This window comes from Leucoraja erinacea, chromosome 17, assembly GCF_028641065.1.
Source record: "Leucoraja erinacea ecotype New England chromosome 17, Leri_hhj_1, whole genome shotgun sequence".
Taxonomy (NCBI): Eukaryota; Metazoa; Chordata; class Chondrichthyes; order Rajiformes; family Rajidae; genus Leucoraja; species Leucoraja erinaceus.
In genome coordinates, this window is record NC_073393.1 from 3,281,924 (window position 1) to 3,308,477 (window position 26,554).

Genomic DNA, 26,554 nt, shown 5'->3' on the forward strand with positions numbered 1-26,554 from the left:
TGGACATTCTTTGCATAAGGGAGATGATAGGGAATCTGAGGGCTGAGGGTGTCTTGGTTGGGTTGCTGCTGGACCTGACCAAGCTGGCCATCCACGAGTCACAGTGCCAGGCAGAAGGGGGCCCTGTCCGAGCCTGCTGCCTGTGTCTTCTCCGGGGTTATGTGCACGCCCAGGTGGTTTTAAAGAGGGACTACGCTCTGTCAACAACTAAGTATTGTGAATGGACACTGGTTGAGCAACATTTTTTTGTTTCCTCTGGGTATGTGAGTACTCAGGAAATGACAATAAAGATGTACTGATACTGATATTACTGCTTATTAATCTATCGTATTATTATTGTATATTTGTGTGTTATTGATTTAAAGGTCCAATGGAGCTGCAGCAAGTAAGAACTTCATTATTCTGTTACTGGCACATTGGACATTAAACACACTTGACTTTAAATGTCGGCTTTGATAATAAAAATCGCAAGCAGAGTTTCTTGTCACATCTACATTACCAAATCGGGTTATTGATAGGGGATGATCAGCTATGATCACAATGAATGGCGGTGCTGGCTCGAAGGGCCGAATGGCCTTATCCTGCACCTATTTTCTATGTTTCCATTACCAGCAGGCTGCTCACATACACGAGCAGCTCTAACAGTGGTGTGCTCAGTGAATTAGGACTTTGCTTCCAAAGGTTAAGACAGCATTTGATCTGTGGCCTTCTTTGGTTGCATTTGGTACAACCCTGAATAAAAGGGCTGGTATTCAGTGTGATGTTATCACTAAAAAGGCATGTTATAATAGCCCACTTTTTAATGCATAAATGGAACTCTTACTCCAGCACCAACAAGTTTAGAAATAAGGTTGGACTGTAGAAGCGGGTTTAAAAAAAGACACAAAGTGGTGATGTAACTCAGCAGGTCAAGCAGCAGCCTGGAGAACATCGATAAGGTCACATGAAGATAGACACAAAAAAGCTGGAGTAACTCAGCGGGTCACACAACTCCAGAGAAAAGGAAGAGGTGATGTTGTGGTTGCGCCGAAACCTAAACTCATTGAAGATGGAAAGCTAAAATGTCACTTATTCCATTTCTCCAGGGATGCTGCCTGACCCGCTGAATTACCCCAACTTTTTCTGTCTGTCTTTGGTTTAAAACAACATCTGCAGTTCCTTGCTACACATAGACAGGTCACACAATTGGTTCGAGTCTGAAGACAGGCCCTGACCTGAAGAACAACCTATCCATGTTCTCCAGCAATGCCGAGTTACTCCAGCACTTTGTCTTTTCCCTCCCTCACCATAAAGTTTAATTGTCTTTGGACGATATGACTCAAACTTACTGTACTTGAAAGTAGAGCATTTATACAAAGCAGCAATGGTCTCAATTTTCACATTGAAAAATAAGATAAAAATGGTCCCAAATTCAATATCGGATCAATATTTAAACAATGAATAATCAGGAAAACCAAAGTTTATATCTGGAAATACATTACAAAGTTACAGAGAAAGGCTTCAAACTTTAAGCAGTAGTCAAAAATGTACACAGTGATTTTGTAACTGATAAATTGTAGTAACAAGGTAAAAATATTGTACAGGAACAATCAGACCAACATCTTAAGATATTAAATCCATACATACTGAAAATCTTCCGAAAATTTTAAAATTACAATTTAAGAGATGTAATGTATTAACAAAAGCACATACTGAAGAGAAAGAGTAGATTCTTAGTTTTCTCTTCCCACCGCCACCTATTTCATGTCGACATCGTACTCTGGATGAAGTCAATCTATTGCACTACTCATTGAAGATGGACACAAAATGCTGGAGTAACTCAGCAGGACAGGCAGTATCTCAGGATAGAAGGAACAGGTGGTGTATCGGGTCGAGACCCTTCTTCAGAAAGAGTCAGGGGAGAGGGAGACAGACTTGAGGAAGTGCAAGGTGTGAGAACGACACATCAAAGGTGATGCGGGTCGGGGAGAATGGAGAATTCACGGTCTCCCTTGTATATAAATGGAGGAGATGTATTTGTGAGCCGACAACCAGCTGAGATCAAGGAGCTACCCTCCACACCACATGGGTGAATTGATTGAGGGGGGGGGGGGGGGGGGGATCTTATAGAAACTTACAACATTCTTAAGGGGTTGGACAGGCTAGATGCAGGAAGATTGTTCCCGATGTTGGGGAAGTCCAGAACAAGGGGTCACAGTTTAAGGATAAGGGGGAAATCTTTTAGGACCAAGATGAGAATTTTACAGAGAGTGGTGAATCTGTGGAATTCTCTGCCACAGAAAGTAGTTGAGGCCACAGTTCATTGGCTATATTTAAGAGGGAGTTAGACGTGGCCCTTGTGGCTAAAGGGATCAGGAGGTATGGAGAGAAGGCAGGTACAGGATACTGAGTTGGATGATCAACCATGATCATATTGAATGGCAGTGCAGGCTCGAAGGGCCGAATGGCCTCTACTCCTGCACCTGTTTTCTATGTCTGGCACTGGTGATAAGTCTACTGATCCAAAGAACTACTTTACCCACTCAAAAAATACCTCTATCTACCTATTACCTCCCACACCTTGCCCTGCCCCTCCTCTCTTCCAGCTTTCTTCCCTCCCCCTCCAATCAGTCTGAAGGAGGGTCCCAACCTGAAACACCACCATGGTTCCATGTCCTCCAGGTATGCTGCCTGACCCGCTGAGTTACTCCAGCACATTGTCTCTCCCCCTCCCCCACCTCCGATTGCCCCAGTGCCCAATGGTAATGCAGGAATGTCATTTGACACCAGGATAACTGGTTTAAGAAAAAGTAACATACATATGCAAAATGAAAGTGACACTTTAATCAAACTGCAGATATTTCAGTAGTGGTCAAATGAAGTATTTTAAGTTATTGTTTCATTCTTACGCCTAGCTTTACACTAGTTTTGGTTTGACAAAGTAGAATTACAGAAAGGTTTTAAGTCAGTCCTCCAAGCCATGAATCTTTTTCAAAATTGACACCATTATTTGTCAAAAAATATATTTTTTATACTATTTACACATTCTTGTAGCCAGTAAATAAATAGAATATCTCCCAGTTTATACGCTGGCTTGTCCACAAAAAGGTTTTGCAGTATTTTCAACATCACTAAAATCAAATTGATAAAGAGTCCTCAGTTTTGTATTTTACAAAAATAGTGAAAGGTTATACAGAGACGGAGAGCTCACATGCTGCTCCACCACACAGCACTGGTACATAGACGGGTCGCTCACATAGAGCTCCACCACTGGTACATTATAGCATCATGGCCCTCCATTCTGAACACTACCCAGTGTCTGTTCACATTGAGAACTGGGACATTGGGAACCAGGCACCAATGCAGTGATGAATCGCCCCAGGGCTTGGTGGTGGGAGGGCTTGTTGTTGTGGGCGGGGCTTGTTGTTGTGGGCGGGGGCTTGTCGTTGTGGGTGGGTGCGGGGCTGAGAAGTGGAGCTCAGGGCAGTGGGCAGGAGAGGCGAGGGTAGGTGAATGGTGGGGACTGACAGGGGGCTGCTCCCTTTGCCGAGTGCAGGTGTTTTGTGAATGGGCCGGCACTGCTCAAGTGGGATTACTGAGGCATCTCCAGGCCGAGGAGAGCTGTATTGCCCGGCATAGAGGAGACAGCAGCTTACATCACAGACGGTGGTTTGGGAGTCTTGACAAATACTCAGGGCAGGGACTGTATCCCCTGAGCAGTGACATTGCCAACCTCCAGCTCCCTCACTGGTGGTCTCTCCATGTCGGCCCATGAGGTGGTTCACAGCAGGTTGGCGTAGCATAGTAGAGGGCAGCAGCAGTAGAGAAGGCAGGGATAATCAGCAGGAGCCTGGCATAGCAGCACCGTCAGTAAGGCAACTGCCTCTACATAATGCTACAGTCCTCTTTAAGCAAGAAATCCATGCTCTTCCTTTCAGAATGCAGAGTGCGAAACATGGTACCAGTGTAAACGATGGAGTACATCCCACCCCTACCTCCTTAAGGGAACGGACACAAATACTGCGGACTCAGCATTTGCTCCACGGCAAGAACGAGATGGAGACGAAAAGTAAATTCAACACGCGATACATAACAGTTGCTTCTGATCCGCAGAAAGTCTCCAGCCTTTACGTTTTGTGAAAACCAGTCGGGCGTTAAGATCAGAGACGAGCATTTACGGTGCCTCACCGCGGCGGTTCAGGTGTCAAGTTCAATTTTGCATTCTGTTCTAACATGAACATTTCAACAAGCAGACGGAGCAGATTATTCTTGATCCAGCACCATCGCTGACAGGGCATTGGGGTCCCTCATGAGGGGGTTGGCTGCCAGAATACGATCTATTCTCTCTCTTTGGGGGGCATCGGGAAAGATCTTAAACAAGTCCTGCTTCAGTCGTTCAGTTTCCTCTTTTGGTCGCAAAGGAGGAATCACAGGCTGCTCCAATATTGGTCGTGCCAAGAGTTTATTGTTCCCAATTACAGCCTTGAGTAAAGTCCTATAAAGCAAAGGAAACAAAGTCACCAAGATGCCGAGTTTTCAGAATGGCTAACTGTACAGTTCATTACATAATAGAGGTGCTGGCTCGAAGGGCCGAATGGCCTCCTCCTGAACCTATTTTCTATGTTTCTAATAGATAATGTCGTCTCATCAGGTGTATAACATCATGAGGTGAACAAATAGAGTGACCCAGGTAGAGGTTTAAGGAGCGAGGAGGAACTTTTAATAGGAACAATAGATGCAGGAGTAGGCCATTTGGCCGTTCGAGCCGAATACAATGTGAGCATGGCTGATCATCCGCACTCAGTGCCCCGTTCCTGCCTTCACCCCATATCCTCCGACTCCGCTATCTTTAAGAGCCCCATCTAGCTCTCTATTGAAAGCATCCAGAGATTTGGCCTCCACAGCCCTAAGCTCGACTGAGACTGAGAATTCCAGATTCACAACTCTATGGGTGAAAATGTTTTTCCTCATCTCCCTCCCGTCTACCCCTTATTCTGAAACTGTGGCCTCAAGGGGCAACTTTCTCATTCCGAGGGTAAAGAGTAATGGAATGAGCTGTCAGAGCAGGTCGTTGTGGCAGGTATTATAACAGCATTTGAAAGACACTTGGATGGGTACATGGATAGGAAAGGTTTAGAGGGGAAAAAGACAAAGTGCTGGAGTAGCTCAGTGGGTCAGGCAACATTGCTGGAGAACACGACTCCATGTTACTGATGGTGGGACTGAAGGAGGTAGCGTATAGACCATTCTCATGGTGGTGACGGACAGTGTCAGGTGCTTATACAATTATTATTGTGGGCTTAAATGAATCAACACGGAACAGAATGGATGGTGTGAACAACCTTGAAGAACATCCAGAGATAGTTCCTGCTGGGAAGATTAGCAGTCTGTGAAACTAGGAATACAAGGAATGCAAGGCAGAGGGGTGAAATAGCTAAAGCAGAGAAGGGGACGGTTGATAAATAACACAATTATGAATCAGGATTGCACTTAAGGCAGCAGTTAAAACGATGAATAGCTGGAGTCATACCAAGCTAGTTGTGATAAGGGGCAATATGTTTACTTTGAAGATATCACTGGTGGAGAACAAAGCTTCACTAGCTGTGTGGGTGGCTCTCATAGTAGTGGGAATAAAATGGGAGAAATCTAAGTGATGAAACCTGATTCTGAAACACCCGGACCAAGGATGGGATTCTTGTATGTACCATCAGGAGCAATCAACCACCTCGTTCTTCTCTTGTCTAATTGGCTTAGTAGAAATAAATAAAGTGTAGTGCACTGGTGAAGCAGTTAATACAAAACGTGCATGACACTAATAATTTAGCTGCCAGGTTAAAATAGGGGTGAAATGAGTTTAGTACTGGTCTGCGCACACAAGGTGAAAAGTTTCAATGAAGAACAAAATAAACAGGTCCTGGCAAAAGGATTACATTCCTGATTTAGTTGAGTTTTGAGATACAGCACGGAAACAGGCCCTTCAGCCCACCGGGTCTATGTCGACCAGTGATCCCCGCACATTAACACCATCCTACACCCACTAGGGACAATTTTTACATTTATACCAAGCCAATCAACCTACAAACCTGTACGTCTTTGGAATGAGGGAGGAAACCGAAGATCTCAGAGAAAACCCACGCAGGTCACGGGGTGGACGTACAAACTCCGTACAGACAGCACCCGTAGTCAGGATTGAACCCGGGTCTCCGGCGCTGCATTCACTATGAGGCAGCAACTCTACCGCTGTACACGCCACCGTGACCGGCCAAGAAATCACAGAAAGTCCCCAAAAACCAAACCTTGCAGGGAAAGATCAAATCAAAAAGTAAGAATGAAAGGAAGTCACAAATCTGACATTGTGACAGAGACTAGTGTACAGGACATGGGTGCCATGGCAATTAAGAGTTTAAATAAAGGCAGATGCATCTTTCATCAATTGTCAGTGATGTGACTCACTGCATTGTAAATTCAGCACCACACTATAATACTATTTGCTACACAGGAGATGAAGCCTGGATGAGCAAGTGGAGTGTTGATAGGCAATTACATTCAGAATAGCAGTTCCTGGAACATCTTTTGTAGAATAAAATGTTGAAATTACAAATTCAAGGGGATAAAGTGCACTTTACTTTTGTCTTTCTGCTAAAAATGAGATTGAACACAAAAATGACTTTTAGTTCCCAGTGCAGTGAATGCCTTCCCATACAGGTATGTACAACCACTTGGGGGATACATCTCAATCCACAACACCCCTTGTGTAGGAACTGCAGACGCTGATTTATACCAAAGATAGACACACATACTGGAGTAACTCAGCGGGAAATGCAGCATCTCTGGAGAAAAGGAATAGGTGACGTTTCGGGCCGAGAACCTTCTTCAGACCACGATACCTTTATGAATTCTCAACACACATTTTGTGATAAAGTAGTGGTGACCTGTAGTGCAGATTTGTGATTGGGGTGAGGAGGGACTGTGCCGGTGATGTAGTGTGATGTTTGCTTTGCCTGAAAGGAGCAGTGTTCTTTTTTTTAAATAAAGGAGTTCACTCTTCAGTAAGCAAATAAAACCCAATTGATACAAAGCACTGTAAATGTCAGAAATACAATTGTTGTGGTTTAATGTTGTACGGAATTAGATGTTATCATCTTTGGAAAACCTGCCACAGGATCTTTCACTTTTCTCTGAACAAGCAGATGAGAATTCCATTCTACCTTTCAGCTGAAGGACAATCTGAATTGAAACGCTGGTCTAGATAGTAAACAAATCCTACAGCAGCCTCTGGCCCAGGGAGAATAAAACATTTCAGCAAGTTATGTGCAGATGGCAAACTAAAACCCATGTTGTTTGAATCACCTCCTGTGATCAATAGCTAATTAATGTTTAAGAAAGAACTGCAGATTCAGGAAAAATCGAAGTTAGACAAAATTGCTGGAGAAACTCAGCTGGTGAGGCAGCATCTATGGAGCGAAGGAAAGGGTGACGTTTCGCGTCGAGACCCTTCTTCAGATTTGAAGGGTCTGAAGAAGAGTCTCGACCCGAAATGTCACCTTTTCCTTCGTCCCACAGATGCTGCCTCACCCGCTGAGTTTGACATTACCTACTCTTTCGGAGAAACTATTTCAGCAAGCACAGGAGGTGCTTGAAGTTTAAGAAACTGTATCTCCAACAAAAATCTATTTGTTCAATAGAAAATAATTAAAAACATAAAAGCACATAGGATGTCTAGGTCAGCACGGTACTGCCATACAGCACTAGCAACCCAAGTTCAATCCTAACAATGGGTGCTCTCTGTGCTGTTTTACCTTCTCCCTGCCACTGTATGGGTTTTCTCCAGGTGCTCCGGTTTCCTCCCACACTCCAAAAAAGATGTACAGATTTGTGGGTTAATTGACTTTGGTAAAATTGTAAATTGTCCCTAGTGTGTAGGATAGTGTTAGTCAATGGGGTGATCGCTGGTCGGCACGGACTCGGTGGGCCGAAGGGCTGGTTTCCGCGCTGTATCTCTAAAGTAAAAGTCTAAAGTCAATGATGAAATCTGAATTGAGAAGACATTTAAAAGCTAATTTGGGGGGCACTTTCCACAGCACCAACATCTGGCAAAAGTCCTTTCAGTGAGAAGTACCTGCAAGGGCCTGCCTGCAGAAAGGTGTCCAGTCTTGGTCCGTTCCTCCCAAGGGGATCATCAGGTATCATGAATATGTCTCCAACAAATGTATACTGTAGTAACCTAATAAACAGAATAAACACTTTACACTTGTCCAGAGATGACAATTTGGTATTATTGAAAAAGTTACTTTTATAACAACTAAACCAGGTTCGCTTCTTAATAAACAGACACCACACAAACTGTTTGGTAGACCAGTTCAAAACTTTACTTAACATCGGCCGATGGAAGGGAGGGAGAACTCCAGTCAAGTGACCAACACAGACACTTGACTGTGCTCAGCCACCTTCCCTTAACAACAGAATTACATTGCCTTAAATAGGGTTTTTTTTGTCCCCTTAGCACATTTCACAGACATTAGTCATGTCAGAGGTACAGGAAAAGGTTTCCACAGAATGCATCACATCAAACCTTTTGTTTACATGGTACAAGATATACTAAAAACATTGGCCATTTGCTTTAGGTCCAAATAGACCACCCTAGCTCTTTTCGCTGCTTCCTCTGTCATTTGGTCCCTCATAAACATAGGTCATTTGTTTACAAAGATGTGACTGGCTATTTCTCTCTTCCTTTATTGCCTCCTCCCCATAAACATTGGTAATTTGGTTTATGGCATCTTACTTCAAAGATATCTCTAGCTTCTCCAATGTTATAGGATTTATTATCTCACACACCCACAACCTAAGGCAAGCCTAATTTGAGACTAAATATAAGCTGTAAGCTAGCCCAGAAGTCAATTTAATATCTTCTTATATTTTTAACTAAAATTCGGCTTCATCATTATAAACCAAGCTTTTGCCCATTTTCAGTAAATTAGCACTCATTTAATTAAATGTTCCTCACTTCATGCAATAATACACAAAAACCATTCTGCATTGATTAATGAACTGTGCAATTCTGATGGTTTCCTCAACTTGCATATGGTGGGTGGTACTCAATTTCAACTACGTTTCTGAGCAAAGCAGGGAGAAATTAAATCACATGCAATGCTTCTGCTCATGATTACTATGCAGTTGCTCTTGCTGGAAGGGACGTGAGAAGTGGTGCCTGCCAGACATTGACTAATATCTGTGGTTTAAATATGAAGATTCACCGTTTTAAATGCCCCGGAATTGATCTAGCTTCCGTCGTATCATTTTAGAAGAGATAAAGCGGGGAAAGATTAAAAATCTTTCAATTATCCGAACATTGCCCATCACAAGGCAAATGAGTCAATTCTGAATCATGCTTTGTGTTAACGTTTAATATCGAAAATCAATAATGCCATGGAAATACCCTATCTAATGAGGTTTCATTGACGGCAAGGTTATGATGAGTCAAAAAGCTTTTTATAAAAATGCCTGTAATATCCACATACCGCTTGTAGAACTTCTCAATATGCGTTTTTGCATTGATGCAAATAGGTAGAAAGGCACCCTTTTATTCAGTGATGATTTGAAAACAAAATTAAATTCTCAATACTTTACTTCAAGGAAATCTTGATTTAATGTAATTTAAATTTATAATTAATTAAACTTATTTGTCCTAGGGACAACTGTAAGTAGGATTTATAGAAACATAGAAAATAGGTGCAGGAGTAGGCCATTCGGCCCTTCGAGCCTGCACCGCCATTCGATATGATCATGGCTGATCATCCAACTCAGTATCCCATCCCTGCCTTCTCTCCATACCCCCTGATCCCTTTAGCCACAAGGGCCACATCTAACTCCCTCTTAAATATAATAGGAGTTTAAAGAAGGGGTCCCGACTCAACCTGCGATCTGTCCATTCCCTCCACAGATGCTGCCTGACTTGCTGAGTTCCTCCAGAACTGTGTTTTGCTTAGGACTTAGCATGTATATTTTATATTCACTTCTCCAATCTCCTTCAGATCACTGTTCAGGTGTACTGCTATTTTCCATGTAAAACACAGAAAATAAGCAGATTAATTTGGGCAGTCTGGCAATTTTGTCAATGGTATTCTGTCTGCGTATGAATGTGTATTCATGAAATCCACAAAGAGTAGACTAGGCAATTGAGATTAGTTTTTCCTAGTGGCTATTTACACGATTATTACACCTCGTTCCACTCAGCATCATTGGAATTCAGAAAGCTCAATCTACTTCAGACACTTCTCAAAGCTCCAGAATTACAGCTGGTTTGGCTCAATTCCACATATTTATCATAATTTCTTATATCCCTGATATAACCCAAACTCAGGGGCTGCCCAAAATTGCTCGGCTTAGATGGCTTCCTAATGCCTCCAGTTCAACCATCGCAGCAGATGTGGATCTACTTTGATCCAAGCCACACGAGCCCCTGGATGCACGGCGCACAGCGAGTAAAAATGCCGCCCCACAGGCTCACCCTGACCTCGGACGCTGTCTGTGTGGAGTTTGCACATTTTCCCATGACCGTGTGAGTTTCCTCCAGATGCTCTGGTTTCCTCCCAGATCCCAAAGACTTTGGATTTGTAGATTAATTGGCTGCTGTAAAATTGCTGCTAATTCGTCGAGAGTGGATGTGAAAGTGGGATAATAGTATTGTATTGTTGTATATCTTTATTGTCATTTCCTGAGTATTCGCATACCCAGAGTACTAGTGTGAATAAGTGATCGGTGGGCTGAAAGGTCAGTTTGCGCATTGTACTTTACGGGCAGTCACGTTATCTACCAGTAGAGTTGCTGCCTCACAGCGCCGGAGACCCGAGTTCGATCCTGACTAAAGGGGCTGTCTGTACGGAGTTTGTACATTCTCCCCATGACCTGCGTGGGTTTTCTCCGAGATCTTCAGTTTCCTCCCACACCCCAAAGACGTACAGGTTTGTAGGTTAATTGGCTTGGTAAATGTAAAAATTGTCCCTAGTGTGTGTAAGATGGAGTTAATATGCGGGGATCGCTAGTCGGCGCGGACCCAGTGGGCTGAAGGGCCTGTTTCCGCGCTGCATCTCTAAACTAAACCTCTAATTTAAACAAACGGCTTTTTTCACCAACATTATTAGAGTGCTTGCTGCATACTGTTTAAAGCAGTTACCTCTCCAAAATGATTGATTTCCAGGTTGTAGATTCATACACAAATTCTCGCAGGTTGTCATTAGTGACAATAATCCCTCCTGTTTTCTCAGCAAGGTGCAATAAAAACCTAGAGAAAAGGAACAATAGATTGCCAAAAATGTTTGTCAATTACTGAGGTTAGAATATGCCGTGTTAATCTTTTCAGTCCCTAGATTCACATTTCAACTCTCTAATAATCTCCTTCATCTTTAGCATTTCCAGTCCATCCAAGACTGTTCCACTGACATTCTACCTTAGCCCCATTCAGAACTTTTTAAATAATATTTCAGTCATCTGCTCCACAACTTGGTTACAGATTCGCACAGGAAACCATACTTTAGTAAAGGTTCTATAAAAATACACGACAAAATCTGGATCAAGATCATGCATGTACAAGCATGCCCCAACTTACGTCATAGGCGACTTGCGTAATTTCACACTTATTTAACCCACAGTTACTGAAATTGTGATTAAGATCCGGGAGAAGAGAAACAACATTTACTTCTGTCGGAACTTATTTTTATAAATTACTTTTGTATTTGTGTATTTTACTTAACTATCACAATTAGTGCTTTGTACAAAACAGATTTGTAGCAGAATATTGCAACAACAGAATCTTAAGTTAGAGATAAGTTAACTTTATTGTGCTTCTATTGATTGAAACTTTATTTTAAATTACTAGAATAGAATTGGGCGGCACTGTGGTGCAGCGGTAGAGTTGCTGCCATTACAGCACCAGAGAACCTGGGTTCGATCCTGACTACGGGTGATGTCTGCAGGGAGTTTTACATTCACCCCGTGACCACGCAGGTTCTCCCAGATCTTCGGCTTCTTCCTTCTCCAAAGACGTACAGGGTTGTAAGTTTTTAAGAAGGAACTGCAGATGCTGGAAAATCGAAGGTAGATAAAAGTGCTGGAGAAACTCAGCGGGTGCAGCAGCATCTGTGGAGTGAAGGAAATAGGCAACATTTCGGGCCGAAACCCTTCTTCAGACTCTCGAAACGTTGCCTATTTCCTTCGATCCATAGATGCTGCTGCACCCGCTGAGTTTCTCCAGCACTTTTGTCTACCTCAGGTTTGTAGGTTAACTGGCTATGTATAAATGTAAATTGTCCCTAGTGTGTGACAATAGACAATAGGTGCAGGAGCAGGCCATTCGGCCCTTCGAGCCAGCACCGCCATTCAATGTGATCATGGCTGATCATCCCCAATCAGTATCCCGTTCCTGCCTTCCCCCATATCCCCTGACTCTGCTATCTTTAAGAGCCCTATCTAGCTCTCTTTTGAAAGCATCCAGAGAACCGGCCTCCACTGCCCTCTGAGGCAGAGAATTCCACAGACTCATGGTAGTAGGATAGTGTTAATGTGCAGGGATCACTGGTCGGTGCAGTCTCGGTGGGCCAAAGGGTCTGTTTCCATGCTCTCTCTCTAAATAAATGAATAGAACTAAGAAAAATCACACCAAAAAATAACTGACTTATCACTGATTGTGAGCTTTTGTCATTGAGGTTTGTCATTGACAAATAAATGAGGATTACTCAATCCGTTACTTTACCTGTCATCATGAGATGCAATTCTTGTCCCACACACCGTTCGAGCAGGTGTAAAGGAAAGTACACCCAGCTCTTCAAGTTCATTTAAAAAATGCTGTTCTGTTAAAGGAGAAAATGTGTCACATGTGTTGTAATTTTCAGACAAGCACCAATAGTCTAGCAAAAAAATGTTTATAGTGAAAGCATCACTTTCAGTCGAAATTTCAACTTATACTCCCAACCAAAGACAGCCAAAGAAAGAAACATTATGAGAAAGACAATGTGCACATAAGTAAAACTAAACACCAAGAGGAATTTAAAATTACCACATACTAAAGCCAAAGAAAATAATTTCAAGATGGTAATACTAAATATAAATTACAAACATAGAAATCGCAGGTGGACAAAAATGCTGGAGAAACTCAGCACCTATGGAACGAAGGAATAGGTGACGTTTCGGGTCGACACCCTTCCGGGTCTCGACCCGAAACGTCACCTATTCCTTCATCAGTCTGAAGAAGGGTCTCGACCCAAAACGTCACCTATTTCCTTTGCTCCATAGATGCTGCCTCACCCGCTGAGTTTCTCCAGCATTTTCTGTCTACCTTCGATTTTTCCAGCATCTGCAGTTCCTTCTGAAACATAGAAATCGCAGTTGGAAGCCTTTAATGCAGATGTTATTTTGGGGCCCTACCTGTGATTTTGGCATCACGTTTGGTTCTCCACTGTGGAACAAATACAGTTATTTGTCGGTGACCCCGATTCCAGAAGAACTCCACGGCAATAGCAATGCCACGGCAGGAAAATTGTTTTTTCATTCCGTGGCTGAGAAAATGAGAGTAGAAGAATGATAAAACTATCACGTATCACAACTTGCGTCTTCAAATTAACCTCGAATGCCCCCTAGCCAAATGTATTGGAGGCTTTAGATGATAAAGCATTCAAAATATTGTCCTCAATATTTGAATTTCCCATCTTTTGAATAGTAGAGATTTAATGAAACAATTTTCAAAGCGTACAACTTGTGTGCAGATAGATACTCATTTTAGAGTCCATAATATGCAAATACTGTAAAATAGTTAACAGCTATCATCCTGACAAACGGATTTTAGAACACTACTAATTTATTTTTCCTACAAATAAATGTAAGAAAATGACAGCAGAAACAGTTGTTTTGTCTCAACTGATCTAAGTTTCCATTCAATCCATTAACAAAAGTCTGATATTGTTTCCAAAAATGACTGGAAACACTAAAAACATCAGGCAACATCTGTGGAAAGAGAAACAGCTAATATGTCAGGTCCAGGGCCCTTCATCAGTTCTGCTGTTCTGTATTTTTTTTTAGCAATGTCTTTTTTATTTCAGGTTACCAGCTTCTGCAGCTTTTCTGATCTTCATGGCAATAGATAATAGACAATAGGTGCAGGAGTAGGCCATTCGGCCCTTCGAGCCAGCACCGCCGTTCAATGTGATCATGGCTGATCATCCCCAATCAGTACCCCTTTCCTACCTTCTCCCCATACCCCCTGATAATGAAAGTGAAGAAATTGATGCAGATTATATTATATTTGGGTTATGGATTTATTTTCAACTAACTTAAAGAGTTACTACCAAAGTAATTCACTTTTGTAGAAAATCCTCTATGGAGCTATCAGTTGCTATTGTTTTCTCATTCCAATAATTGTAAAAGCACAGGAGAAAAACTGTCTGATTACTTCAATAGAATTTCTATAAATAACAGTAACCTCATTTTTACTTAATATATATATATAGTAAACTTCCCTAACTACTTGGAAACCCAGTGAATCAGTATCTGGACAACATGTGGTGTTTGTCTCAATCAGTTCCCTCCCACTCGGCCAGCTTTCTCAAGCTTCTTTCCCACGCCTGTTCATGAGTTCCCTTTCAATCTGTTCAAGAAGGAACTGCAGATGCTTCAAAATCAAAGGTAGACAAAATTGCTGGAGAAACTCAGCGGGTGCGGCAGCATCTATGGAGCGAAGGAAATAGGCAGCGTTTCGGGACGAAACGTTGCCTATTTCCTTCGCTCCATAGATGCTGCCGCACCCGCTGAGTTTCTCCAGCAATTTTGTCTACCTCCCTTTCAATCTACCTGGTTGACGAGAACATTTGAGAATGCTGTGTAATTTCATGCATTGGTGTATTAATTGGCTTGGACAGTCCAGCATTAAAGTCACGAACAGGCCAGATTTTTGAGTTTCCCCTCGGTTGGTAACACTAATACCAAACCTATATTCACATTGTTATGTGAAGGAAGGTTAAAAGTACACGCTCACTGCAAGGAAGTGATGTTGATGGTAAAAATGACAGTGCGGGAATTCCCAATCAGAAGACAAAGAATGATTCATTAAAGTGTTCCGCTGAAGAGCAAAAAGTGTATACTTTGCATCTGCATTATATAATTGTACAAAAAAATGTAGTTATGATTCAGAATGTCATGACGCACTTTGTTACTGTGAGTATCAGTGTGTACATATACTTGGCCACATGCACCACAGGTGGAGAGCGTGGATGTGAGAGAAACTGTTAGTCATACTTTAGTCACTGTCATAATACTTGGTAAGATCACCTTAAAATCCCATTTCTGGAGTAGATTTTTAAATATGTATTTCCCAGGGGACCCAAAGATCTACTGATCTACCTGATAAATTTGACTTGCATTTAAAAAAAAATTAGATTTACGTATTTTTTTAACAAAGGCCTAAAGTGAGAATATTTGAAGCCACGCGGGCAGCCTATTTAATTCACAAATTCATTTTTTATTTTGAAAGTTTAGGAAATCCAATTCATTTGTAGACAAATCTCAGCTATTAAGGATATTATGCCCTTGTAATGATGTCTGACAAGCTGTAAAATATTAGAATACATGTGCCCCGAGTAACTGATAAACCAATGTTATAAGGTGGACAAAAGTGCTGGGGAAACTCAGCAGGTGCAGCAGCAACTATGGAGCGAAGGAAAGAGGTTTCGGCCCAAAACGTTGCCTCTTTCCTTTGCTCCATAGATGCTGCTGCACCCGCAGAGTTCCTACAGCACTTTTGTCTTCCTTCCATTTTCCAGCATCTGCAGATCCTTCTTAAACCAATGTTATAAGTTCTTGCATCAGAAACAGTTAGTGGTTAAATGCCAGTTTTGATGAAAGACAATTTGCTCAATATGATAACTCTCCCTGGCATACTGCTTCAACTGTTAAGAACTTCCAGCATTTACAGCTTTTATTTCAAATTTCCAACATCTGCAGCAACATGCACACAATTTTGACTCTGGAATATGTACTGCAAAGCCAATTTTACATTTACTTTATTACTTTGTACTTAGATGGTACCAGATTCACAACCTACCATTTAATGTACAGCATTAAGACACCAGAAAAATAATTCTGTGGATTAAATGTCTCTTCAGCTAGGTTTGAATTGTATTTCAATACATTTGATGCAGATTATGCATTAATTCTTGAAATATCAGCCATTATTTGGAAATGTCATACTTTAGTATAGTTCTCAAATTTATCATAGCCAATTGTATTCCATCAATGTTTGCTTTATTTTGAGTGATGACCTTGGATAAACTGAAACTAAATTACTGCAGCCTTAACAAAATATTATCACATTAAGATCTCCCTAGAATGCCCCTTAACAGCAAGACCAATGCTCTTTCCTTGTGCAACTCTGGATCAATCCTTCGTCGATTCCTTGACACGCTAATCAAGATATTTCCTACTCAAAAAGCTTAACTTTTTGGTCTGGACTTTTAAGTTAGTTCCAGGCATAAAGAATGGAAGAATAGCATCAGTGAAGAGGGGAGAAAGAACAAACTAGGCACCTTCACTTTATGTGTAGGAAGGAACTGTAGATGCTGGTTTAAACCGAAGATAGACACAAATTCAGTGGGCCAGACAGCATCTCTGGAGAAAAGGAATAGGTGATGTTTTGGGTCAAGACCCTTCTTCAGACTGAAAGTCGAGGGAAAGGGAAACAAAAGATGTAGTCAGTGATATAAAGAGATTCAACAACTAGGGTGTGGGAGGGACGGAGAAAAGTCAGAATGGGAATGGCAGTTATAATCCTTTATAATGGATTCCACCAAACTGAAAACTCGCTATATGGTTGAAAAACCATGAATTTTAACAGCCTGAAACCCCTGTCCCACGGTACGAGTTCATTCCATGAGTTCTCCCGAGTTTGCCCCGATTCGAACTCGGAGATTTACGGTAATGGCCGCTCGTCGGTACTCGAGGCTCTCGTGGACATTTTTCATCATGTTGAAAAATCTTCACGAATCTTCCCTTGCTTACCTGCCGTTAGCGAGTCTTCCCGAGTATCTGCAGTTAGCGCTAAGAGACATCCCTGAGCTCCGACGTACCCATTACGTTCATTCTCCGTGCTTACCACGAGTTTGATTTTTTTTAAACTCGGGAGAGCTCTTGGAATGAACTCGTACCGTGGAACGGGGCTTTTAGAAATATATTCAATGATGTTAATATTTCAAATTAATTGAATATTTGTCTGGTCTTCATAATGTTGTATGTAGTGCTTAATATATTTATCAACCAAAACACTGTACATGAAAGTAACTGTATTCAGTCATTACACAAACAAGGTTTTACTAAAAGAGAATGTTCAAAATACTTTGATAGTTGAAAGAGCTAGGCTTGCCAGATTTTCCTGTTCTTCTCTGAATAGTACCAGCAAATCTTTAATATTCATATGGAACACATTCTATTCTAATAATGCAAGCAATTATATCTTGTTTTGCAGTCTCTATTTTAATTGTCTTGTATAATTTAAGTATAACTGGTTGTGTGCGTTGTCTGAATCGACGTCCCTGTGAAGTTACATCTCACCCATACTGGTGTTTTGACTTGACCAGAGTTTATAATTGCCAGGTTAAAATTCTGGAACACGACTTGTTAATCAAAGGACAACACCAAAACTGAGTCAAACTGACAACAATCTGAAGAAGGGCTCGACCCAAAACACCAGTCTGAAGATGGGTCTCGACCCAAAACGTCACCCATTCCTTCTATCCAGAGATGCGACCTGTCCCGCTGAGTTATTCCAGCATTTTGTGTCTACCTTCGGTGTAAACCGTCACCTACACCAAATTAACTAACAATGAACAGATTTGGCACTTGCATGCCAAGGTTAATTAATCCCGAGAACAATGTCATAAATACTTACGCCATTGCAACATTACTTCCATCAATTATAACATATTTTAAGTGTTTGTTCCCTGGATCATTTGTTAGGGCCAGTTTGTAAGGATTTTTAAGCAAATCGTGGAATCGTTGTACCCCAGTTACTGAAGATCTAATTTGCTGATTAGCAGGCACAGTAGAATACCAACGGGCAATAGGCAACTGTGCCTGTTCAGAGCTGCCTCTTGCCACTATCTCATTTTCACTTGGGGCTCGCTCATTAACAAAGTCATTGTACCAAGGTTTGGCTGGTTGAAAACTTTCACAACCTTTAGTAAATCGAAGCGTAAGTGGCTTTAAGACTTCATCTTTGTCGTCCCGTGCATTGCCAATTGACACTACATTTTCAGAATGGCAATTTTCTTTACGATGCTCACTTTTCTGTTGATTTTGAGAAGGATTGATGACTGGCACAGATATACGCTCTGTCCCTTTAACTTCAGCAGCTCCAAAAGTACAAGCTTTAGGTTTTTCCTCGCTGGAATTCCCCGCTTCATTCATTAGATTTGTATTACAAACAGATGTCTGGACTGTATTACTGGCTTGTTCTTTTTCCAAATGGTTACTTTCTTCAACAATTTTCTTTAGCAGTTCCATAGGTTCCTCAGTCACTCCCATTTCCTTAATGACTTTTTTAATAATAATCTCAGAATAACCCATTGACCTGAAGAATTCCACAAGCATTCTGAATTCCATTTCTGAGGTGGTAGTGGATGAGTCCTCCTCAATCTGATTATCACGATGTTCAATTAAAGAAGGAACCCATATATCAGGATCAGCGACCAAATCATTGCACTGTGACTTTGGCGTTGTATTAATTGCTATGAGCTCATCAATATCTCCAGAAAACTGTCGTTTTGTATGTCTGTCCTCGCTAGCAGATGACCTTCTTTTGCACGATTGCCGTTCCGTACAAACCGACGAGTCCTCGTGCAACGCGTGTGTTTCGGGACCAAATGAACTTTGTTTAAGCATCGTGTCCATCTGCTGAACTAGCTCAGACACGGGTGTGCCAGCCTGCTTTCTGGTTTCTTCAGAAGATAGCAAATCATTGGATTTTGCCTCAGAACACAAAGTCTCTTGAGAAGAGCTCAAGGCGTCCTGAATAACAAATGGGGAATTATCACCATCAGGTACCAACGTAAGATCTATATAATCTTTAAACTGTAGTACTTCTTGAGTAAGATTCATTAGTTCCTCCTTTACTGAACTTGGCAAGAGCAGCAAATCCATTGTATATTTATCAGTATGTGATTCGACAAAATGTTTAAATTTCCTTTTAACGCAAGATTCCGTTCTGGGTGGTAAACAATGATTGTCTCTGAAGAGATGCACAAATTGCTGAATGCGAGTTTTTGCCATTATCACTGGCTCTGTACATCCATTAATAACAATCACTCCAGGGCTTTGCAAGCAGATGTCAGCGCAGGTATCCTGTATAAGACACTTGAGAAACAAGCCTCCGGCGCCCGCAAAAATGCAATGCATATCCTTGGGATAACACTCAATTTGACGAAGCTCGGGATTACAAACACCCTTGATATATTCCTAAAAAAAGCAAAAAATAATTAGATAATCAGGCAATCAAAAACTATTTATTTTGCACATTTTTGTAATCTCAGTCTTTGTGGGTGTTGGGGGGGGGGGGGGGGGGGGGGGGGGGGGGGGGGGGGGGGAGGAGATCACCTTAAGAATTTTTGTTTTTGCAAGACAACCAACAAAAGATCCATGTGGCAACTCCAAATACTACATGGCATTTTGAAACATAATACAAGAACAATAGGTTGGACAGAAAGTTCATCCTAAAGCAAAAAAAAAACCTGACAAATAGCTGATTGCTATAAAAATATCATAAGATGCTAAACACACAATGAATAATATTTAGAGTACCCTTTGACAAACTTACGATTGGCCTTGGATGAATTAATTGACCCGACTCAGTTTGCAAGTTATCATGTCTAGCCCAAACAATTACATTTATACCAAAACCAGATAATGCTGGAAATACTGAGCAGATTAAGTGGCGTAAAGTGGGAGGGAAAAGTAGTCAACATTTTGGGTCAAGGACTATTCATCAGAACTGCAGGCGTGAGCAAACAAGGGTGTGAAGTTGAAGAGGGGAAGAGACTGCACCGACCAGTGATCCCTGCACATTAACACTATCCTACTACTATGAGTCTGTGGAATTCTCTGCCTCAGAAGGCGGTGGAGGCCGGTTCTCTGGATGCTTTCAAGAGAGAGCTAGATAGGGCTCTTAAAAATAACGGAGTCAGGGGATATGGGGAGAAGGCAGGAACGGGGTACTGATTGAGGATGATCAACCATGATCACATTGAATGGCGTGCTGACTCGATGGGCCGAATGGCCTACTCTTGCACCTATTGTCTACTCAGCGGGACAGGCAGCATCTCTGGAGAGAAGAAATGTCTACTGTCTATTGTCCTGCACAATGCATTAGTGACATTCCCAGTAAACCCAATGTTTTTGCCTGCTTATGCCCCACAGATGCATTTCTCCCGCCCTTCCTCCCTGTCACATTTTTACTCATACTAGCAACAGTAGGCCCCCTCGGTCATGACTGACCATGGGTGATGCATCCTGGTCTGATGCAAGCCTGGACGATGTCATATGGAGGACAGGCTGTTGCCCATGCAGCACATGCCCCCTCTACACGTTGCTGATCGATCCAAAGGAACAGCAGTGCCGTTGCAGTCTAATTAGTCACTTCCTCTGTCACTCCCCTTTATCTACATAAACGCAGCCTGAGGATGTGACAAGTAAAATGGATGAAGGGGTGCCAGTGGATGTAGTGTATCTAGACGATCAGAAAGCCTTTGATAAGGTCCCGCAAGGGAGACTGGTGACTAAAATTAGAGCACATGGTATTGGGGGGAGGGTGTTAACATGGATAGAAAATTGGTTGGCAGACAGGAAGCAAAGAGTAGGAGTGAACGGGTCCTTTACAGAATGGCAGGCAGTGGCGAGTGGAGTGCCGCAAGGCTCGATGTTGAGGCCGCAACTGTTTACCATATATATTAATGATTTGGAAGAGGGAATTAGGAGCAACACTAGCAAGTTTGCGGATGAAACAAAGCTGGGTGGCAGTGTGAACTGTGAAGAGGATGTTCGGTTGCAGGGTGACCTGGAGTGAGTGGGCAAATGCAGTATAATATAGAAGGATGTGAGGTTATCCACTTTGGTGGCAAAAACAAGGGGGCAGATTATTATCTCAATGGGGTTAGGTAAGGGGGAGGTGCAGCGAGACCTGGGCGTCCTTGTACACCAGACACTGGCTTGCAGGTACAGCAGGCAGTGAAGAAAGCTAATGGAATGTTGGCCTTCATAACAAGAGGATCTCAGTAAAGGAGAAAAGAGGTTCTTCTGCAGTTGTATGTGGTGAGACCACATCTGGAGTATTGTTTACAGTTTTGGTCTCCTAATTTGAGGAAGGACATCCTTCCAATTCAGGCAGTGCAGGTAGGTTCACGAGATTGATCCCTGGGATGACGGGACTGTCATACGAGGAAAGATTGAAAAGACTAGGCTTGTATTTTAGAAGGATGAGGGGAGATCTTATAGAAACATATACAATTATAAAAGGACTGGACAAGCTAGATGCAGGACACATGTTCCCAATGTTGGGCGAGTCCAGAACCAGGGGCCACAGTCTTAGAATAAAGGGGAGGTCATTTAAGACTGAGGCGAGAAAAAACATTTTCACCCAGAGTTGTAAATTTGTGTAATTCCCTGCCACGGAGGGCAGGAACTCCTGTTGATGTTTAGTAGAGAGTAGAGTGTTAATTTGTTCATGATATATGTATTTTTATTTTTATTTATTTTTTACTGCACACTGAATGGACACCGCAACATTTTTTTGTTTCCTCTGGGTATGTGAGTACTCAGGAAAATGACAATAAAGATAAACTATACTACAGTGGAGGCCAAGTCACTGGATGGATTTAAGAGAGAGTTAGATAGTGCTCTAGGGGCTAGTGGAGTCAAGGGATACAGGGAGAAGGCAGGCATGGGTTATTTATTGGGAACGATCAACCATGATCACAATGAATGGCGGTGCTGGCTCGAAGGGCCAAATGGCCTCCTCCTGTACCTATTTTCTATGACACTGAACAACACCTTTGGTTTTGTTTAAGAAGGAACTGTAGATGCTGGAAAAATCGAAGGTAGATAAAAATGCTAGAGAAATTCAGCGGGTGAGGCAGCATCTATGGAGTGAATGAATAGGCGACGTTTCTAACTCCTTTGGCTTTGGTCACATTCCCTATGTCAAGGGCATTGCTCTGGGATGTACATTGCCAATGTTTACCCATTTGTCACCTTCATATGGTTCATATCTATTTCTTCCCTTTCTTTTTCCATTATCTCATCTCGGGGCTCAGATTAACTACCAGCATCCATGATAAGCCACCAACACCTAAGGTTTTCTTGACTACACCTTCTCCCACCCTGCTTTCTGGAAGGACTTTCAGAAATGGATAGAAAATTGGTTTGCAGACAGGAAACAAAGAGTAGCGATTAACAGGTCAGTCCCTTTCAGAATGGCAGGCAGTGACTAGTGGGGTACCGCAAGGCTGGTCCGCAGCTATTTACAATATACATTCATGATTTACATAAAGAGATTAAAAGTAACATTAGCAAATTTACTGATGACACAAAGCTGGGTGGCATTGTGAACTGTGAGGAGGATGCAGGGTGACTTGAGGATATCCACCTTGGTGGCAAAAATAGGTGGGCAGATTATTATCTGAATGGTGTCATGTTGTCTATTCCATTTTATCCATCATATTACTTCAGATCGCTTGGCTTTCTACAACAGTACCCTAAATAAGTATTTTTCCTTAACCACGAGTTTCCTTTGACCATAGCCATTGGTATTATCAACCATATTTCCTGCGCCTCTGCTCACACCAATCTCCCTTCCCAAACAAAACACAAATGCTGTTTCCTTGTCTTCATCTTGTATCCCATCAGGCTCCATGTTCAACAAATCATTCTCCAGTTTCTGAAATCTTGAGCATAATTTTACCACCAAACTTCTTTCCTCCCCTTTTCAACTTTCTAAAGGGACTGGTGGCGCCAACCCTCTCAGGTGAATACTTCCATCTAAATCAAGCACCGTGATGCAATTGTAGGTAATGCAACATTCATTTATTCTACCACCTAGGGATCCTGTCTTTCCAGGAGAAGTAATAATCCACTATAACTTCTTTTAAGCTGGTGTACTGCGAACAATACGGAAGATCAATAGACAATAGATGCAGGGGCAGGCAATTTGGCCCTTCGAGCCAGCACCGCCATTCAATGTAATCATGGTTGATCATCCCCAATCAGTACCCCGTTCCCACCTTCTCCCCATATCCCCTGACTCCGCTATTATTAAGAGCCCTATCTAGCTCTCTTGAAAGCATCCAGAGAACCTGCCTCCACCGCCCTCTGAGGCAGAGAATTCCACAGACTCACCACTCTCTGTGAGAAAAAGTGATTCCTCGTCTCCATTCTAAATGGCTTACTCCTTATTCTTAAACTGTAGCCCCAACTCCCCCAACATCGGGAACACGTTTCCTGCCTCTTCAGCAATGGGATAAAGTTTAAAGGAGATGCGAGAGTCTAATGTCTATTGAGGGCAATTGTGTTTTTTTTTTTAAAAGAGTGGTGATGGAGGCAGATAGGGTAGTGACATTTAAGCTTTTAGATAGGTATGTGGATATGCAGGAAATGGAAGGATATGATCTCATGCAGGCAAAGGAGGCGAGTTTAACGACATAATTTTCAGTACAAACGTAGGCTGAAGGGCCTGTTCCTGTGCTGTGCTGTGTGGTTTCCCACACCCTATAATGCAGGTTTGGGTAACCATTTTGTAGAAGGAACTGCAGATGCTGTAAAATTAAAAGTATATAAAAGTGCTGGAGAAACTCAGCGGTGCAGCAGCATCTATGGAGCGAAGGAAATAGGCAACATTTCAGGGTGGGGAGGGGGGGCTGTCCTAAAGTGTTAATTTACAGTGGCCAATTAATTAACTGGCATGTCTGGGAGGTGGAGGGAAAGCAGAACACCTGGCAGAAATCCACACTTACCCAGGCCAAAGTCAGAGTGCGCAAACTGCAGATGGACAGCACCCAAACTTAGGATCAAACTCGGGTCCCTGAAAGAGTCATTGGCCCAAAATGTTAACTGTGTCAACTCTGTTGCCCTGTCCTCTTATGTAGTTGGATCTTCCCTATTGTCCGTTTTAGTTTGGGATTTCATCCTACACAATACTGCTCCAAATGCTTGACTAAAATAGTAAGATCATATATTTATCTTCCTTATACTAGTTTTTATAAAGAATAATTGCTTCATAATCTAACGAGTTCCGGTTTTATATGTTGCAATAATGGAATTTTATGTAAACACGTCATCTTCTAAGAATTTCACTGTGCACTGACATTGTTAAATATTTTAAACGTTTGAATTGTTTGGCAAACTTGATTTCCTACCAAAGGTCTGTAGTAACATATAATTATAATAATAATAATATCTTTTATTGTCATTACACATAAGCGTAACGAGATTTGGTATGCAGCTTCCATCCGATGTCATAACATAAATAACTAATAATATTTAGATTTAGATACCCCGAGAACATGGATTGTAATAATTATGTGACTATCATACCCACCAACAGTACAAATCAATTTTACTTATTTTAATTGGACAAACAAAAACAGCTTGTCAGAATTTACATGATATCAACTGCACAAAACAAAGCTCTTGCTCAGCTACAAGTTTCCTTGTTGATAAAAACAAGATTTTGTTGCTCAAGTTTGCAGCAAATCCAATGAAAGTAAATTGACTTCCTCTTCCAGGGCAAGTTTCCTGTCACGCAATTGCAGATACCAAGGATTTTGATTTAGGTTTATTATTGTCACATGTGCCAAGATACATGGAAAAGTTTATGTTTGTTTGTCATTCAATCAAATCAGATAAGACTATATTTGAACACATTCAAGCAAAACTCCAGCACTAAAGGTACATTGAAGAGAAAGATAAGAGTGCAAAGTTTTCAGCATCGTAGCATTCCAGTGACAAAGTCCAATATCTGCAATGAAGTAGGTTGGAGAATTGGGACTGTACCCTAGCTTTTAGAAGGACCATGCAGAAGCCTGACATGAGGGGAAGAAGAAGCTTTTCTTGAGTCCAGGGGTGCATGCTTTCAATCTTTTGTGTTTTCTGCCTGATGGGAGCAGGGAGAATGAGGAATGACTGGGAAGAGAGGAATTACTTTAATTATGTTGGTTGCCTTTCCAAGGCAGCAGGAAGTGTAGATGGAGACAATGGTGGGAAGTCTGGCATAGTCATGTCAAGAATGTTTTATTGTCATATGTCCCAGATAGAACAATGAAATTCATACTTGCTGCAGCACAATAGAATATGTAAACGTAGCATTAACCAAGAGAAAAAAGTTTGGTGTGTATATATACACACAGCCATACTCAATAAAACAAACAACAACAAACAATTATTATAGTGCAATAATAATAATAATAGTCTGTTGTAGTTCAGAACTTATTTGTTGTTGTGTTCAATAGACTGATGGCTGAAGGGAAGAAGCTGTTCCTGAACCTGGACGTTAGTTTTCAGGCTCCTGTACCTTCTTCCCAACAGCAACGGTGAAATGAGTGTGTGGCCAGGATGGTGTGGGTCTCTGATGATGCTGGCTGCCTTTTTAAGGCAGTGACTGCGATAAATCCCTTCGATGGTGGGGAGGTCAGATCGAGTGATGGAATGGGCTATGGTCACAACTTTTTGTAGTCTATTCCGTTCCTGGACGTTCAAGTTGCCGAACCAGGCCAAGATGGTTCGATCAGTCAATATGTTCTCCACCAGTAGAAGTTCAGGAGAATCCTCTTTGACATACCGAATCTCCGTAATCTTCTTGTAGATGTAGATGAGTCTACATCAACAACTCTCTGACAAACTCCAAAAAGACTCTTACATTTAAAAAAAAGTCCCAAGGATTGCCCAAACTCTTGTGAAATAACAAACTTAGTTTGGTGCCACAAGGAAGTATAGATGCTGGTTGCTTTACAAAAATCATAAACAAGAGTGTGCTAAACATAGAGCCGGTCGGTGTGAGCGGCCCGACCCCGGCCGGCCGGCCCCGCTTACCTTGGCTTTGCTCACATGCTCCCGGCTGCCATCCAGCTGGGCCCACACCTGCGAGGAGTCGGCCGCCCCGGGCACGAACGCGGCCAGAGGCAGCGGCAGCGGAAGCGGCGTCAACACGGCCAGTTCAACCTTGAAGAGTTCCTGGATTGCGGCCTTGTTGTGCTCCAGGTAGTCCTGCTTGTCCCGGGACACGGCGAACTCGTCGCTGACCGGGACCGGGACCGGGACAGGAACGTCGTCCAGGGCCTGGTACCGGAGGGCTGCGGCGGCGGTGGAAGGCCCGGGCCCGCAGGGTTGAGCCTGGGGCCCGCGTCCCGCCGCGACGGCCCACTCGCTGTGACGGCTGGCGGCCATGAAGGGACGGACTCAGGGAGGCACTCGGTCGCCGCTCTCCCTCATCGCCTGGTCGAAGGGCGGAGGACTGTGACGTCACCGCGTCCGGCGTCATGTTGTAAACACACACGCA

General features: G+C 42.4%; 1 protein-coding gene across 1 annotated transcript; it reads right to left on the reverse strand.

Annotated features, from left to right (window-relative positions):
* Positions 1-2,092: 2,092 nt before the first annotated feature.
* Positions 2,093-26,529, reverse strand: n4bp1 (nedd4 binding protein 1). The gene is made up of 7 exons (XM_055648392.1): positions 26,089-26,529; positions 17,906-19,470; positions 13,399-13,529; positions 12,728-12,824; positions 11,153-11,260; positions 8,099-8,203; positions 2,093-4,474 (listed from the first exon to the last, which is right to left on the reverse strand). The coding sequence occupies exons 1-7, from the start codon at positions 26,440-26,442 to the stop codon at positions 4,243-4,245; spliced, it is 2,592 nt and encodes an 863-aa protein (XP_055504367.1). The 5' UTR covers positions 26,443-26,529; the 3' UTR covers positions 2,093-4,242.
* Positions 26,530-26,554: the final 25 nt, after the last annotated feature.